Source organism: Pseudomyrmex gracilis, unplaced genomic scaffold, assembly GCF_002006095.1.
Source record: "Pseudomyrmex gracilis isolate BER0280 unplaced genomic scaffold, ASM200609v1 scaffold_0, whole genome shotgun sequence".
NCBI classification, from domain to species: domain Eukaryota; kingdom Metazoa; phylum Arthropoda; class Insecta; order Hymenoptera; family Formicidae; genus Pseudomyrmex; species Pseudomyrmex gracilis.
Window position 1 is genome coordinate 1,956,443 of NW_018020584.1, and position 18,300 is coordinate 1,974,742.

The 18,300-nt window shown below is 38.2% G+C and overlaps 1 protein-coding gene across 5 annotated transcripts; it reads left to right on the top strand.

Annotated features, from left to right (window-relative positions):
* Positions 1-538: 538 nt before the first annotated feature.
* Positions 539-18,061, top strand: LOC109864136 (peroxidase-like). 5 transcript variants are annotated; one of them, XM_020445091.1, is made up of 14 exons: positions 539-749; positions 821-894; positions 8,942-9,085; positions 9,636-9,951; positions 10,230-10,447; positions 14,520-14,696; positions 15,136-15,332; positions 15,475-15,658; positions 15,754-16,096; positions 16,181-16,337; positions 16,431-16,604; positions 16,697-16,895; positions 16,985-17,090; positions 17,182-18,061. In XM_020445091.1, exons 2-14 carry the CDS (start codon positions 870-872, stop codon positions 17,267-17,269), a joined length of 2,328 nt encoding a protein of 775 aa, XP_020300680.1. In that variant the 5' UTR covers positions 539-749; positions 821-869; the 3' UTR covers positions 17,270-18,061. The 5 variants fall into 5 exon arrangements, with proteins under 5 accessions (XP_020300680.1, XP_020300689.1, XP_020300672.1 ...); XM_020445100.1 differs by lacking the exon at positions 821-894; XM_020445083.1 differs by lacking the exons at positions 539-749; positions 821-894 and adding an exon at positions 2,603-3,084.
* Positions 18,062-18,300: the final 239 nt, after the last annotated feature.

The following is an 18,300-nucleotide window of genomic DNA, read 5'->3' on the forward strand; positions in this document are numbered from 1 at the left end:
TTTAAACATAGAAATAAAAAGTATTTTATAAACATACAAATTTTATAAACATTAAAACACGGCAAATATATCCAGTTTTTTGACTATATTTTTAAATGTAATAAAAATTAGATAAAAAATTATGCAATGTAAAAAATATATTTATAAGATAAGATAATGTAAAATATAAGATCATAACTATATAAACATAGACTGTATATTACTAATTTATTCACTGCTTCATGAGTTATTTACTACTTAATCTAATTTAACTTATAGACGATCGTCTGATAATGAAATTACAAAATACGCGTTAAACAGATAAAACTTATGAACTCACTTTATCTTTGTTTATAATGAAACGAAATGATCTAAAGAATCGCTTTGAGAGAGCACATTTATTTATGTATAATAAAAATCAGACTTTGTGATGCAGTTGTTTTCTGAGAACTATATCTCCCTCTCTAAGTGTCTGTTTCTTTGTCAATTTCTCTCGACGTCATAGAAGATTGTAACAGAGGACTCTTCATGGCTATATAAACAGCGGACCACAGATCACGGTGAACTTTCCTGTCTGGATACTAAAGAACGACCCGGAACGACCCACATATCTTCTCATTCGTTATCCGTAAAAGCTTTCGAGTGAACAGGGGAATCTGGCGATGTTGCCACAGAAACTTGTGCGGCTTGATATAAAGTGACCGTGTTGTCTAACAAAAGTGACCAGTTCGTCATCTTCTTGTGAGGATATCGGAAGAATATCGTGTTGGGTGAGTATCTTTGCTTGTAAATAACCAACTGCGCTCGTCAGCTATTCGCATTGTGCGTTTTAATTTTATAGAGAGCGATGATCATGCAATATTGTGCGTAACGGGGTGACATTGCACATCATGTACTCTGTAATCGTGACGAAAGGTAAAAATATAATAAAGCAAGCGATTAGCAAGTTTGTGTAGTAGTGTTAACACTAAAAAAAGTATATACAGCTTACAAAAAAATAGGGTACGTTAAAATATTAAATAAATGTAATTGTATCATAATACAAAATATTTCTGTAGAGGTAATGAGGTATAGATATGAAAAAGAAAGAAAATAGAATTTTTTTTGAATTCTCATCGTATTTTACAATACACAAAAAAACCGGTAAAAAAAATTTTTTCTAAAAAAATTAAACATTTAAATAAATATTAATATGTTAATAAATTTAATTTGTTCATGAGGCGGCAGATAAACTTACAAAGAGATCACTCTTATCATTGTTCGATAAGGATCGAGTGAAGAATATAAGGTTCTTGTTTTCGACTTCAGATGACTCTACATAACTTTATTTGCAATATTACACTGTTCCAAGGCGTATTCTTTGTATGCGTCTTTGTATAGTGTATTTAAATTTGTTACTAAATTATATATCTCGACAGTGCGCAACGTCACGTAAGCTTTTTAGATACATATAGTATGTATTTTTACTTCCAATTTAAAAAATATTACACTGTAATCTAAACAACATATTTATTTATTAAGAATTACTCAAGATTCTTTTTTAAAAAAAACAATATAATTCACTATAGATGTATTTTTAATAAACAAATAGCTTTTCATTAAAAATGTATGTCGAAAAAGTGATGTAATACATTAACTAATATCTTGTTATTATTTTATTCGAGATAATATTTTTAAAATATTTTTTTTGAAAAATACAAATTAAAACAAATTAAAAAAAAATACAAATTAAATATTAATAAACATACATAGTTAACAAATCATTAATTTACAACAATTATTTATAAATATCATTTATTAATAACATTGGATGTGTACAATTTATTTACGAAGAAGTGGAAAACAGCAAAAGAAAGAGACAAAGAGAGAGAGAGAGTAGAATTACATAGTCGGTGCAACCGACTGAAGGACCGAATTCTTTGGGAAGGGGACAAAGTGAGAAAAGAAGATAGAGAGAAGGAACAAGGTAACCCATAGGAACATCTCACAAAATGGTTATAACTATCACGCTCGTATCACGTGCTCGTTAAACCGGCTCGAGTCTTTATTGCTTCTTGTCTGCGCTTCAAACAACTACGAAGCATTCAAGTCGAGATAAGATTCAGTCATTTAGTCTCATCTCGAAACTCATGTCTATTAGATTTTTACAATTTGGGTAATCACAATAAAAATTTTTAATTTTTAAAATCGTTATCTTTTTACTATTATTATCTTCGTATGATTATATTCGATGTAAAAAAAGCTAAGAGACTAATAAAATTTTTATAAAAATTTCAAAACATTTATATAAAATTGCAATTGCAAAAGAAACATAACACACTTCAGTTTATTACATTACTAAAAAGAATAAAATCTTACATATTTTGTACGTTATACATTATACGCAACATACTTCTTAATTAATGTTACAACATTCCGGAATATTCAGATATACAATCAGACAAGATAGTCGCAAGGTTAAATATTTTGACAACTGGTTTTTAAACGGCATCGACTACATCCTTGGGTGTAACTGTCGCATTAGCGCAGAACTTACAGACGCGTATTTCAGGCGCAGGCAACTTCCGCACCGAAAGGCGCATGCGTTCTATAAGAGGGTAGGAAAACCGTCTTTGATCGTGAGCAGGGTGGGAGAATCGCATGAAGTCGAATTCGGGTGGTCGATGCGACAGGTTCAGCTGAAGCTATTCAGATATCTGAATGAATCGTTTGCGTTAATTTGATTCCCAGAAGATAATTTTGCTGTGACGAAGTCAGCCGGTCGTGAAGTGGCGAGTTAAGTTTGACTTGAATTGCGGCGGTTCTGCAGGGGCTCGAAACGCGCGGACGAGAGATTGTCGCAACGAGCCGACATCCGAGCATATTGATCCGGGGTGGTTATTTGACATATATATATATATACACGTATCTAGTGCGCACCTACGTGTTTCCGCGAGAAGAAGAGCCGTTGTCGTCGGTTACAACTTACGAGCAAGCAGGGCACGCAACTGTCCCGCGGCCTGCTCGACCACTCCGGAGGCTTCAGAGCGAAAAACATGGGCGTTGAGGTGTTCGACTGCCTGAACAATTATCTGCGAGTAGAGCGCTGCAAGAAGTCGTACTTAGGTAAGCTTGCGCGTTGCCGACGTGATGCGGATACTTGCAACGAGAAAGTTCTGCGCGCGTTGTCAGGATATTCATCGATTGACTGTATTAATATTGATGTCTTAATTGAATTAGAACGACCGGCTTCGAGTGAGAAACCATCATATAAGTTCGAGACCAAAAATTCCAAATATTATACAGAATCAGGCACTGACTCACACATAAGGTTTTTGATCGGATAACTCCTTTGTAGAAATTAGATGTCGAAAGCACGAACAGAGGTCTTTGAACTTAGAAAGAGACTATCTTTTACTCTATTTTTAGCAATCATGTATTCTTTATAAAAAGATAAAGCAACATAAATATGTTTTACGCTTAAAATTTATTGGCACCAATAAAAGTAGAAAAGATCTATTTTTAAGAGTTATATTAGTAATATGTTCTTGTAATAAAAAGACAAAGCAGAATAGAGAGAAATATGTTATACTTGATACCAATTTTATTTTTTATTTGTACTAATAAAAGTAAAAAGTACATGGTCGTAGATTTGCCAACCCATACATACAATTACGAGTGCTTGCAGAAATGTAATACGTGTTATCATCTATACAAAATGCTAAATATGCATTAGCCAGTTTGTTTATCTCGTCAATAAACTGCAAATAGCAAACAAGTAATCAAACATCTCTCTCTCTCTCTCTCTCTCTCTCTCTCTCTCTCTCTGTGAACTATAAATAATTTACAACTATAATTATTATGCCGCTCATTCAACTGTTGTTATAGTTACTCTTTCCGTATATAATTCGCATCGATTGGCTCACTCTTTTTATAAACTCTCCTTTGATTGACCTTAACAGTTTTATTATATCAAGATCGAGCTAAATCGAATGTCTGCCAGAAGTTTGTCACACATCATTCATGCTATCTTTTATTGGCAACGCGATATCATTTGATTAAGTTCTTATTTATCACGTCGTATAACGTTCGGTCGTCGCACATACATGTACACGCGCGCTGCTTATTTTACACGCGAATCGCTTGACGGTAATTTAATAAGCTATGTCTGCAATTTAATCATGAGTGCTTGTTGGCCCAATCATACTGCGAATGTCGTATGAACAATTCTATTCGGCAGGTCAAAATTAGAAGCAATTCTTTTATGTTTGCCGCCAAAATTAGACGAGTCGTTGAACTTATCTTTTTTAGAGGCGTAGCCGCTATTTTTAAAGTTTGTTTAGTTCTGACGTTGAAAATGTGTTACACACATATCGTCGGTTTTTTTGCCAAAAAAAATTGTTTTTCGACACAATTGACACGAAATACGTGTCAAAGTTCAGATGAAGAATATAACGCATAAATTGTTTTTTCTGGCACACCCTATGTATTTCTACGGCGAAAGTAATGGAAAACTACTGAGGTGACTGAAGAATGGGACTGCTAGAAAGCAAAATAGGTCCGTGAAGAAAATTTAAGGTGGAAAACTATTTGACTCTGCGAAACTATTTGAAAGCAAAGATTTGTGTTCCTAACAAAGGACAAGCAGATTACAATTGTAAAGTTAACAGCTTAGGTTATAAAAAAGAAACTTATTATTAATTTACAATAAGAAAGATTCTTGTTGAAAGGTTAAGGACAGTTTTGTATAAAAAGAAAAAAGTTTTTTGCATTATCGTGTGTATTTCTACATCTTAGATAAGATTTGTAAAAAAGATTTTAATATAAATCGCATCATCCTTATTTTTACGTACTTGTATTGAAATAATATTTATTTCAAGCAATATTTATTTGATTGACTACTTTTGGTGATAGTCAGTCGCAATAAAATACTGGCAACACACGGAATGGAAAAAACATGGCCGATATTAAATATCGGGCAATTTCTTCATATTGTTTTTTTACACACGGTTGCGTAGACTTTGTATTTAAACACTCGTCTCAATTGATAACAATGGAAAATGACGGATTAAAGTGTTATCGAAGAAAAGAGCGATAACCTACAACGTCTCGGCTCGAAAGCCGACGTGTACGGAGGTGTGGCAGAAGATATGGAGGTGGACGAGCACGTGCTCACTGAGTGATAGAATTTTTTTTTTTTTTTCCTCGTGTTAATTACGACGGCTCGCCTTTGGTGGGGAGTTAGCGAGCAAATGGGAACGCGCGCCAGTCAGCATGAGAAGCGAGATAAGCGAAAAAGAACGTAAATGTGAGCAAGCTGGAGAATCGTTTAGGAATTGGTGTGCGTTGCATGTGTGCACGTGATCGAAATAGAGACAGCGCGAATTAAAAAGAGACAGGAAGTGAATGAAACGAGACGATCAAGCGAATTTGAGTACGTGAGGGAACAAGCACGGCTTGTACGTGGAAACATCAGAGTAAGCGAGACAAACGATTAGATCGGAGAGGACTCCAGTAACGTATCTCGAATGCGTCAGAACCAGAGTTTTAGATTGCGAGCTCTGTTTCTCGCAACAAACTTGCGCTTATCAGCGCGAAACACCAATTTTCTGACGAATTCGAGAGATAACTTTACAAAAAAAAAAAAAAAACAGAAAAACAAAATTATATAGAACGCATTGTCGAGCGATGATTCAATTGCGAGTCAATGTAATCGACATCCAAGTCTGAATCATCCGAATAGTTGCGTGCAATCCGAGACGGTGCAAGTAAATGTAACTCAAATGTATTATTCAGATGTGCTCAAATATCAGTGTATATTGACTTAAGCAGTTGGTTAATCTTATCTTGACTGAATATCCACAAAGAGAATAAAGAACTGAGACATCTGGATATTTAACAACACTTAGTCATGCCGTACAAGTTTTCAAGTATTCGAGTATTACTCGCAAATTTATGGAGCAACGGATATTGGAATAATCCAGGATTTGGTAAAACTCACTGAGGGATTTGATAAAAAAAAATACTTCAAATCCGCGCACGCTAAGTTCGATCCTGAGGTAAAAGAGGGAACAAGATAGACGCTCTTCTTCTCCTTATCTCGTTCTCTTTCTCTTTTTCTCCGCTCGCATAACTAAATGAACAAACGAGTGCGAGAAGGTACGCAGCAAACGTGACAGGAGGAACAGAGGAAGGGAAATCCACGTATTCGTGGCACAGAACTCCGTCGTTGTATATCAGTACCGTCGAAGTGCGTTTCTGTCGGTCGCCACGCGTACACCTGATGCAGGTGCGTCATTAACGAACCGCGTCGCGGTACGACGAAACGTCGTCGTGGAAATTCGTTTGAGTTTCGCTCATTCGTTTCGCTTCAGAGTCGATGAAATATAAAAACAACGCAGGTGTAATCAGAACGGAACTGTGATAGATACACCATCGTGAATCGCGCATTCGAAACCAGTAAGGTGAACCGAAACGGAAATCGCCGCATGTGGCTGTTCCGTCAGAGAATGTTTCTCGTTACACCGGTCGACAATAATCGTTGGGCCTACGCAATGTACGGACTGGAAAAACCGATGGATCATGTGTCCGGTAATGATTTTGACGGTTCTATTTGCATAGATCTAAACAAAACTTGAGGGACACCTCAATTTAAAAAACTCAAAACAATAGAAAAATACCGAGAGTTGACACTTGTCGGTATTGTATTCGCTGCAACGCGATAAACAAATATATATATAAAAAAATATATATTCAAACACATCGTAATCACGATCGAGAATTTTCGATTTTTATTTCCATATTCCATACTTTCTTACGAGTCACGAGCTGAATTCTGTTTACCAGAATGTGCTAATATTAGCGACGCCATCACGTCGCGGTATTCGCTGTTCACGTGTCTCGCGAGTGCACGTCCCGCATTTTCAATTAAGGTTGAATTGTTGTTCGCTATGAGTACATATGCATAGAAATAACTGCTGATACACGATAGCGTTATATGATAAATTGAGTCGCACTTTGCGTACCAGTCATGTGTCAATAACGTCATTGAGTTATATTAAAATTTATATTCTCTTGATGTGTTACTTTTTGCGGGTCGACTTACGAGAGATTAGTGCCGGCTAAACAATAAACAGACACAACAAGCGGTTATATAATTTGCGTCCTGGAATATTATTAGAATTCAATAATAATTTTAATATTTCTATAGCTATACACGAATGTACTTGGACGCGCATCTCTGATGTAATTATAAGAATCACAAAGTCGAGAGAGTTCGACGTGTTTCATCAAGACTTGATCGTAACCGGTTGTAATTATTTCTGATTTAATCGGACCGACGGAAATTTTTTAAACTCTTATTATCGCGTCGTCTTCAACGCAATATAAACGCTATATAGACGCGATTACGAGAAGACACGCACTATCTGACGTGATAACAAATAGAGCTAATCACATCTGGCCACGTGCAACGTGCGTGAACACACAGTTTTGCCGCTGTGCACGTGTGTTTACCGCATTAATGTGATACGAACAGAAACTGCACACACAGACGCATATGCCATTTTGCTGATAGTACCGCTAAAACACGGACGACTAAAAATAGACGGAAAAATACACACGATGAAACGTAAAAAGCTACGCTATTTCATATTCAGTTCGCAACGCGCGTTTGACCTCAAACCCGGCAATGTAACCATTAATACAATATATTTTTATTTTGTATTGCGTACACATGCAATTTTATTTTACTGACGATGAGAGAAATAACAAGAGTGCGCTGAGTAAAAAATGTTTCTCAACTGGAAGTTAAACACAATTCGAATTAAATTTATAATTCGAGAATCTACTTTGCATCTCTTGATTTTTATTTCACCAAATTATGCTGCGTCCTCGAATCTTACCTGAAAAAAAAAGAAAAACATCTTTTGTCACCTTTGAAACAATCGTTACACATTAAGATGCCATTTCATTGAGATGCAAATGCACTTCCGTAAAAGAGCAGCGGGGTCAGACGATTCGTCTATTTTACTACTTTGCTTCGCATTGCGTATTTGCAACGACTCGTGCATATGTTGTGTAATCTTATAGAACATAATATGTTGTTTTTTTCGCAATTATTTGAAAATTTTTATGATGATAATTAAAAGAAGATAGACAAGATCAAATCAAAAGATCAAATCAAGTTAAAGATACAAGCTTTATTGTCACGACAGAAGTTTTACGAAATATTTGGCATTCTGACTCGACTATAAAATCTTTAACATTCGGCGAACACGAGACGCGTTATATTTTTGTCTACTACGAATAAGAAAATAGAAATTCTGTTCTAAAATATAAATCCACATAAACGTGAACGCGCGCGCGTAGATGTGGAAACCAGTATACCGGCTTTGATTGAATCAAGTTGGAAAATTATGAAGATTTGTTTATCGCGCGCGCGCGCGCGCGTACAATAAATTGAACAATTACACCAATAATAATCTTCTTTGTTTTGCACAGAGCGTACCGTTCTTTCTCTCAATAATATTTATAACTGAACTTTTTTTAACTGATGTAAACATTGCATTTGGTATCAACGCGGAGATAAGAATCAAGGTCTAATTATCAGGAATATTTAACGATAAGTGATCAACGAGAGTGCAGAAACGTTATTACGCGATAACAAATTCGATAAGAGCGAATCATGTCGGTTATCTTTATTAATTTTCCACTAATTAGCAATCACTCTGTATGTGTGTACGTGTATGTCCAATATGTTCGTTAATGGGACGGGAGCCAAGCGTGGCGCTGTGACATCCTTTCGGACGTAGCTGCGTGATATTAATATAACATTTCCGATCACGACCGCCGCGGCCGCTTCTCATTATTCACACACACAAGTCAAAACGTACGCGAAGCGGGGTGTGTGAGTCACTTGTTGGGATGCACTAGAGGTTGTCTTCTCGACGATCTTATTAGTCAGTCATTTCGTTTTGCGCAGCCGGTGGTGTCATGGCGGGCTCCGTTGCCACTTTGGCGATCCTTTGGGTGTCCCTTCAGACGATGGGACTTCTGGGACACTCTCACTCTATCGGCACGCACCAGCTGCCCGAATCACTGCAAAATTACCTTGCCAGTTATACCGGTAAGTGTTCATCGCGATTGGATTTATTATAAATTGCATGCGCCTCAGATTTTTTCACGCCGTGAAATCTATGGAAGATTAACGCAATTTTCCTCATGTAATTTAGTTTGCGTATAAACACAGCACTGTATACTTCAATGAAAATTTATTTTTTACATTCGCAATAAAAATAATGAAAATATGCAAAGGTTTAGATTTTTGTTTTTGTTTTTGTTTTTGTTTTTATTTATTTATTTATTTTTTTGTTTCTTTTTATATATGCGTCTATAGAATTGCACATTTTCCGTAAAGAATTGAGTGTAGTTTTAATATTAGTTTGCCTAATTATCTATTTTCGTGAAGCTGCGTCAGTTTAGCAACGATTGGAGATGGTCCAAACGTGCCATAACGTTCTCGATCGAGCCTATTTATTTTGAAACGAAGACCTAACTTAGATCCCGAAAATTTTATTTAAACACACTGTTACATGTCGATTCAATTATTTTCGTCATGTAACACTTATTACATTTAATCATTAACAGTGAATTCATTATCTTGTGATATTTTGAAGATGCGCTTTCAGGACTGCCAGTTGCTAATTACGGCTCCGAAGCCATCGTGGATACAGGTCGTTTTCAAAACAAAAGATTTCCAAGGATCGGCGGAGCAACTCTGAACAACTCGATCATGTTCGCACAGACGCTGGTCGATCGCATGAGCACTCTCGAGAATAATATTGCAAACGCCGGTATTGAACTCGAGGCGCAGAGTCCAGCTCAGAAGCAATTCTGGAACTCTTACCCTTCTGCGGATGCTTTCGAAAGAAGCCTTGATGCCATTGTAGCCACGAAAGCATCGTCCTATCTTGTCCATCAAAACTGTCGAAGGTAGATTTTGTGAATGGTGCTACTTTTCTTTAGAACGATGTTGACACGTTGAACACCCCGTTGAGAAATTGAGAATATATTTTCATTAGTTTTGTGCAAAATATGATTTATTCACCTAAGTGAAGAGACAAATGGGAAAATCTGTCACCCAGATACAATGAAACGTGACGATCAACGTGTTAAAAAAAAAAACACACAAATTTTGTAATAATTTATTTATTCTTGTCATCGTGTTTTCCATGATTTTAATCTTATCTGTACAATTCTTTTTCTCATAGATTTGGTTTAGATAAAAATGACTGCGCCCGTTATATATCGACGTTAGAGCTGCAAGGCACCTCGCTCGGTGAATCTTGTGCCGCGGTGCATAGCATGGAATGCGACAGAAGGTCGAAATATCGCAGCATCGACGGCACGTGCAACAATATTGAGAATCCGAGCTGGGGCAGCGCGATGACCGCGTACACCAGAGTTCTCTTCTCTCAATACTTCGACGGTAAGAGTGTCTTCTAACGCGATCCCACTTTCTCTAGCCCTCCCATCCACCATGTGTGTATCAACGACATTAGCTCGCGATATGGCATCGTTCTCATCACGTCCAGGCTTGAAATTGCATATATTGGACCGTCGTCGATACCTAAGGAAGACAATTGTTAATCGCGCGTCATCAGTAGTTTCGTCCCAGTCGCGGAAAAAACCCGTAAGCCAACCCCCCGCGCGCGTCATATCAAAAATCTCATCACGAAATTTTGCACGGGATTATCGAGATTTCGTAGTAGAGCGACTATATATGAACGCGCAACTTTGTTGTTAGAGATATTTGTTAACTCTGTGTGGAATAATAATCGTACAATTATTTGCAGCCTTTGAACGTTTAGCGCTTTCCCGTCTTTTCCGCAATTCCATTTCACAATGCCCCCCATTCCATCCTCGGGGGGGATGATTATCTCTCTCGCAAACTCCTCCATGAGTAGAGACAGTTTTTTTTTTTTTTTTTTTTTTTAACGAGACGTGATTTTTCGTAGACAAGATAAATCGCAGATGTGAACGCGGATACATATGAGCGAGTTTTTTCATGAGATAGAAGAAGAGTTAGGAAACGACGATTAGCAATATGTCATGAATAACGATGTATAAAATTGTACTGGAATTGTAAAATTGCGACGATTACGAGAGAATAATGAAAGTTAATGCAATTTTTCATCGTGATTTTTATCACGCGCGCTAGGAGCTATTCACCGCGAACACGTCGCAATAATAACCGGCGTTAGGTAAGGTGTGCGACGCTGATCGTTCGCGTAGTTGCACATATTTATTAGATGTCACGTGCATTCCGAACGAAGACGTAGCGACGGGAATGCGTCATCAAGTGAAAAACATACGTGACGATAAAAAAATCTTTTTGTCACTTAAATTTTATTATGTTTATAGACATGCATTATTTGGAAGTCGATCGACTCTACTCACAGATTTCACGCTATTTGCTCGAAACAGTAACAGTAAGATGATAATACATGCGTCATGTACTACGTTTCCGATAACGCGGTTCAGATAAACGAAGACGGTTTTGTTTTTCAACCTCGAGAAAGAAAGAGAAAAACAGTCAATCGGGTCAGATAAAAAGTTGTTATTGTATCTCTTTCTGCGAGTTCGCGACATTCCCGGACGCGTCTTGTTATTCGTATGAAAAATTCTCAGCGAAGAAACTTTGCATTCCCCGCGTTACGTCAGTTTTTTGTGTATATCATTCATGTGAATGTTATTAGATAAGCTTCTCTGCGTTTGGCGCGTTTGCTCGAAATAGATTCGGTTTAGACGCATCTCAGAAGATATTCAGGATATTTATCGTTTAAGCGTTTAGGTGTATCTTTTAACTTTGAAATACGAAACGGACATGTCGTTGAGTTCAAAAATCAATAATTTCAGAAGATTCCAGAAACAAATTACGATCAAGTTTTTTTAGATGAGACGTGCTATAGAAATTATTGTTTTCGTATTTTAAAGTTGAATACTGACTGTTGTGCTAATTGTGTGTCAAGATCACCACTCAAGACGAATACTTGGTATTTTTCTTTTGTATGTAGCACAAAAGTCAGAATAAAATGTCGAATTCATGCGTTACAAAACAATTTAACAGTATAAAGTTTGTGAAGTATAAAACTAATAAAAACGTAATAGAAATATAAAAAAATTACAACATACATTATCGCGACAATGTTAAATTACGATCTCAAGTCACACACGAATGAATTCGACATTTTGCGAGTATCATATATGTATCAATAGAAACATTGTTACGTAAAGTCTGTTTCAGTCAACATATTGTAGGAAAAAAACATCCAAGATAATCAACACATTTTTATTAGGAATATACCGCGCGGTGAGTTCTAACAATAATGCAACTGAGAGCGTAAGAAACCATTAAAAAAAAAAAAAAAGAAAAACAAATTCTCTTGCGTAAACGCGGAACTCACAGGTATAACAAAACCGTAATATAACGCGACTGAAAAACTGTTCTGTGAACAATTGCGATTAGCATTCGCGTAACTTGTGTCACAGCGCAATTTTTCAGAAGTTCAGAATTTGAGAAAGAGAGAGAGAGAGAGAGAGAGAGAAAGAGAGAGAAAGAGAGAAAGTGAGATCGTAAGTCGTCGCTTCCTATTTTGATTTTTTTAATTTGAACAGAACAAAGACATCTCGGGATGTCCAAGTCTCATGACTAAACCTCGACTCATCAATCCACCCTACCTTCCCCTATCTTTATCTCGACGTGTGTGCGATATTACACACACCCACACACATACCCAATACATTAGATGAATAACATACATTGCATACAAGACACGTACACACTCGCAATATAGACTCGCAAAAACACACGCACACTGATCCCTTGGGCGCTAATGGATAAACGTTCGTCGATTGGCTTAACAAATTATATTCTGTGATTTGCATTACAGTTGTTGTGCGATAAGGCACATAGAGCATAAAATGCCTGAGTGTAGCAGTGAATAATACTGCCTACAATAGGGTGCCCCGGTCGGGAGATTCTATCCAGCAGTAGAATGTGTATGTAAACTAATTCGGATATACCTAATAATGTATCATATTTAATTATGTAATACTAGTTCTCGAGTTCTTTTCTGTTCAATTGCGGCAATATACGCGACTCTCGCGAAGGCGGTTCGATCGATGGAACTCGATTTGGGAGTAATTCAGAGAGAGTCAACGTATATTTAATAATAATAATCATCTCCCAATCATGTTCAATGATGTTTAATTACTGTGCGATGTGATATATAAAAGCACATAAAATGTGATATATAAAAAAGTAGAGAAAAGTTTTACAACTTCTTAGTTTGAAAATTGCTTTTGTTTTTAATATCATATGACTAATTTTTATCGCTTGAAGTGTGTTCGCGTGTCTTAACAACATCGAAATTACTTGCGTGAGAGATGTTAACCCTCTTTTGTGCCTCTCGTGTTCATTCAGGCAGTGTAGACTTTTAATTTGCGTTAGAATTAGAGAACAGCATTTTTTAGCACCTTCTCCCAGTTTGGTTCACTCGTTCGATCGCCTTCATCGATCATCTCTATAGATAAGACCGTGGGACGTTTCTGCGAGCGTTCTCGATTCGAGCGGCCGTACAAACACTTGAAGACCAGGGCGATGATTGATTATATGCGGCAGCCGCAATTTATGTGTCAAGATCCAAGTTTCACAATTGACATCTCTGCCATTATCTTAAACATCCAGCAACAACAAACGGCTCGTCGTTCGACAACGCATCAGAACGTCGAAATCGATGTAGTCGAAAAAAAAAAAAAACTTACTTGTTTACTTCGCATTTTCCGCTTTGCAGCACGAGAATTAGGACAGTTGAGGGATCGATCAGCTTTGGGAGCGAGATTCGAGTTTCTTCGCGAATGAACAATGTGACTCGTGTATCGATGTAGCGACTTGCGGACTTGTTTCCGCGGATACGTTCGCGACGCGGACGAAATTCTCGCTCCTCTGATCGTTTCCTGAATAAATTTATGGCGCGTGACAAGAGGCAGGTGTTAGGCGTTGAGTTTAGGATATCTTAAGATTAGCATAGCCGGCGGAATACTTGCCTATTTATAGCTAGAACAGAGACTATTTGTACAGCTGTATCATCTCATAGATCATCTTCTCTCGTGCTGCACTGCCACGCGTTCACTCGATAAGCGCGCGCGTTTGAGCTCGCCAAAATCGGAGTAATCACACAAACATAAAGAAGCTTTGCGCTTGTAGCGCGATCGACGCAAGATTCTTCATGAATTACCTCGAATTCATGAATGCCTCATGTTCACAAATTCGCGAATTTTATCCGCAGAATCGTATCGTTTGATTCAATTATAATTTTGTTTCTGCGATTCGAATGATTAATAATAATAATAATAATAATAATAATTCATTCCATTTCGCGGAGCAATCCGACGCGTAAGCACCGCATCCGTTTCAAAGCAGCACCGATTTACTCCGATTTTGCGACTTTGAGATGTTAACACGGCATGGAAAGTCTAATGTGCGTTTTGGGAAGCAGGCATCCAAGAACCGAGGCACGTCGGACAAACCAAACAACCACTGCCAAGCCCGAGAGTCGTAAGCGCCGCTCTGTCCACCGCGAACGATCAATCGGACGCTAGCAGGACACTGGCTGTGATGGAATGGAGCCAATTTGTCGCTCATGACATTGCCTACACCCCAGTTCGCAAAATGGGTAAGTGGATTTTCGTAAAAACATGATTTTTTTTTTTCTTTTTAATCAATACAGAAAAGGAGCGTCGCGCGATCGATAACTGTATTCAAAAATAAAACACAAAACATGAACATCAGAGTCATGCGCGAGAGCTTAACGATCTTACAATAAATTTTGTAGCATGCACGCAAAAAAAATGTAAACATTCGTTGTTACACAAGTCGTCATGTATTGCGTAATGTAAACACACTTGAAAGAGATATCTAATTTGGTACTGCATTATCTGAATTTCAACATCATATCACGAGATAAAATCGTACGTAATAATGTACATAAAAATGTGCAAAGAAACAACAATGTCGAGGAAATTTGCAAAACATTTTGTTTGATAAAATGTCTGACCGACATTTTTGACTGACGTTGTTTCTGACGATTAAAAAAATTATTTTCTTAATTACAGTCTCAACTGGGCAACCAATTTCTTGCTGCCAATCGGATGGAGACACCCTGTCCCCGCGTCATGTTCATCCGGATTGTTTTCCTATCAGCGTGCCAGATCGCGATCCCGTTTATGGCCGACATTACGTTCGTTGTATGAATTACGTTCGGTCCTTGCCCGTTCTGAGGTCGGAATGCACCTTCGGGCCCGTAGAACAGGTAATCACGGAATTGTTACGTTCTCTTTCTCTCCAAATATAGAATCGTTAGAAATTATCTTCTCGCAAACTCGAGATTATTTAATTGTAGGCATGTAATTTATTAAGGAAATAACAACACGGCAGATAATATGAATTTGCAGATGAACCAAGTGAGTCATTTCTTGGACGGTTCCGCGATTTATGGATCATCTTTGAAAAAATCACGCGAACTTCGCACGTTCGAGGGCGGTCGTCTTCACGTCGACTCGCGAAACAATCGCGAATACTTACCGAGAGCAAGTGCCGAATCCGCAGAGCAGTGCGGAGAGAACTGCTACAATTCCGGTGAGCATTAACTCTTTATTTGCGATTTAAATTTTTTTCTGACAACGAATAATTTTATATAATTTATTGTGTAATATGCGTGATGCTTTCACCAGGTGACAATCGTGTGAACATTGAACCTCAATTGGCTGTGATCTATACGATTTGGCACCGCGAGCACAATCGCATCGCCAACAAGCTTGCCAGGTTGAATCCGGATTGGTCAGACGAGATCCTGTATCAAGAAGCCAGACGTATCGTAATTGCTGAAATTCAGCATATCACTTACAAAGAATGGTTGCCGATCCTATTGGGCAGACGGTTCGTTCGAGCCAATGGTCTTCTTGTAGGGAGCAGTTACAATCGTAACTACAATACTGATGATGAGCCAGCAGTCAGCAACGAAGTCGCCACTGCCGCGCTACGTTTTATGCATTCACTGATGCAATCTAAACTAAGGTGAGTTTATGTTCCAAAAATAAATTCCTGCAAAAAGATCAGTCGCGAAATGAAAGCACAGTCACAGTTTGCCTATGATTGCAGCATGCCGGACAATTCTCGTCAACAGAACAAGACAATGGAGCTAGCGGAACATTTCTTCAATCCACGCGTAATCGAATCTGACGACGTGTTCGACGGATTGCTTCGTGGTCTCGCTACTCAAACCAGCCAGAAGATGGACATTAATCTCATTTCAGACGTGAGTAACTTTACTGAACTTCTTTTCTTATAGTTTTTTTTTTCACGTAATTGATGAAGAAGAAGAATTTGTAACAATCGGCATTTTTTACAGATGACAAGCAAACTGTACACCAGCAATAGCAACGACTTGGGCCTCGACGCCATTAGTTTGGACATTGAACGCGGTCGCGATCACGGTCTTCCCGGGTACAATTACTACCGCAGATATTGCGGTCTTCCTAATGCCAGAACTTTTGATGATTTCCTAGATTACATTCCTAATGAGGTAAGCTTGAACGATGCACACATTGTTTTTACGCATATCTATAATATTTTGGAAATGAGTTTTTGATATAATTCCCGTCTTTTTGTTATTAGATGGTACGTAAACTGCGTACAATCTACTCTCATCCTAATGACGTGGATCTCATCGTGGGAGGTATGGCGGAGAGACCGGCGGGAGACGGCATGGTCGGTCCGACCTTCCGTTGTCTCATTTACGAGCAGTTCTCCAGATCCCGACGTAGCGACAGGTTCTTCTACGATTCCGTCGTACAACCACATCCCTTCACACCTGGTACGCTGAATTTTTTTTATCTCGCATGCCACATGTGCGTTTTTTGACATATTTCGAATTTATCAATCAATTGATTTTTCATTGTACAGAGCAATTAGCTCAACTTCGTAACGTCACCCTGGCACGTATACTCTGCGACAACGGTAACAACGTTACATACATGCAGCGCAACGTGTTCATCAAACCTCAAGCTGGGTAAGTACTCTTTCGTGTGTATCCGCGATTCGATTTAACATCAGAAATTTGTGACGTCTGCTTGATCGCTTGTCTTCATCCATGATTTCAGGAACGAGCTGAGACGTTGCGCAGATTTCGAAGCGATACCCAGCGTGGACCTCTTTGCCTGGGCGGAAAGGGCGAAAGCGTACCGTTGAAAATTTTAATTAATTGGCTGGTCACACTGCAATTCTGTTCGCCCGTAGACGTAGTGCGGGCCTAGTGAAGAAAAGGGGGAAAAACGCAAAGGAAGCGCAACGCGCGCGGGGAAGAGCGATTATGTGAGACTTACGCAATAGTCTCATCAGAATCGTCCGAGGTGTCGCGACGTATCGCGTTCACCGTAGCCATGACAGAGATTGGGGGGACAGTTTCGAGGCAGAACAAAACGGAAAAAATCACGTGACTAGTCGATTAAAAACAAAAACAAAATAGAAATATCCAGTAGCTGGAATGAGGTTGGTGCGCGGGTGCAAACTGGATCTGGATGCGATCGACGATTCTCAGCTTTCTCACGAACTGAGAAGAACTGCCCAAGACTTTCATCATCACTTCGCGACCGGCTTCGCTCGTAGGACTGCATTTTCGCGACAGTCTGATATTATATAGTCTGATATAAACAGCGTCCGTAGATAGTCTCGTGTATTATGTGTGAAGTCTGTATGCGTGGAAGTAATGAACACCAAAAGCGTGTATTATATCGAGGTGTTCACGCTTTTATACGGTTGCGTTGAGTCAATTGGTTTAAATTACAAGTACTTATAGCGACTGATGAGTTTGTGATGATTTAGGATAAAAAATATAGGAAATAAGATTTTTTAGAGAGCAATTATACCGCAATATTGTCTCTCATCGCGTTAGATTGTAAGTCGACAAATATAAAGAATTATATTGTAGGACAAAAAGACATAAAACGTTACAAGATACAAAAATAAAATGCATTTTTTTCACTTTTGAAAAATAAATATACATCAAAAGAAAGCGAATAAGACGAAGCTGTAACCGGAAGCAATAATTTATCGGGCGTACACAGTTTGTCCGGAAAGTTCCCGGACTGATTTTTTCTAGCGCGGGTAAGCGGCGCTATCGAGCGATCAACGCTGGAACTACTTAGTATAGACCTTCCTTTAACCAGGCAAATTTTTTCGTCGTGGTCGGCGATGTTTTGATATCAGTAATTATCATTTGT

Bases quoted from the DNA above. Each gene is read 5' to 3' on its own strand.
- LOC109864136 (XM_020445064.1), top strand. From the start codon at position 6,447: ATGTGGCTGTTCCGTCAGAGAATGTTTCTCGTTACACCGGTCGACAAT. The intron at 6,550-8,941 runs GTAATGATTTTG...CGTTTTGCGCAG, and splicing joins ACCGATGGATCATGTGTCCG to CCGGTGGTGTCATGGCGGGC. The intron at 15,333-15,474 runs GTAATCACGGAA...ATGAATTTGCAG, and splicing joins CCTTCGGGCCCGTAGAACAG to ATGAACCAAGTGAGTCATTT.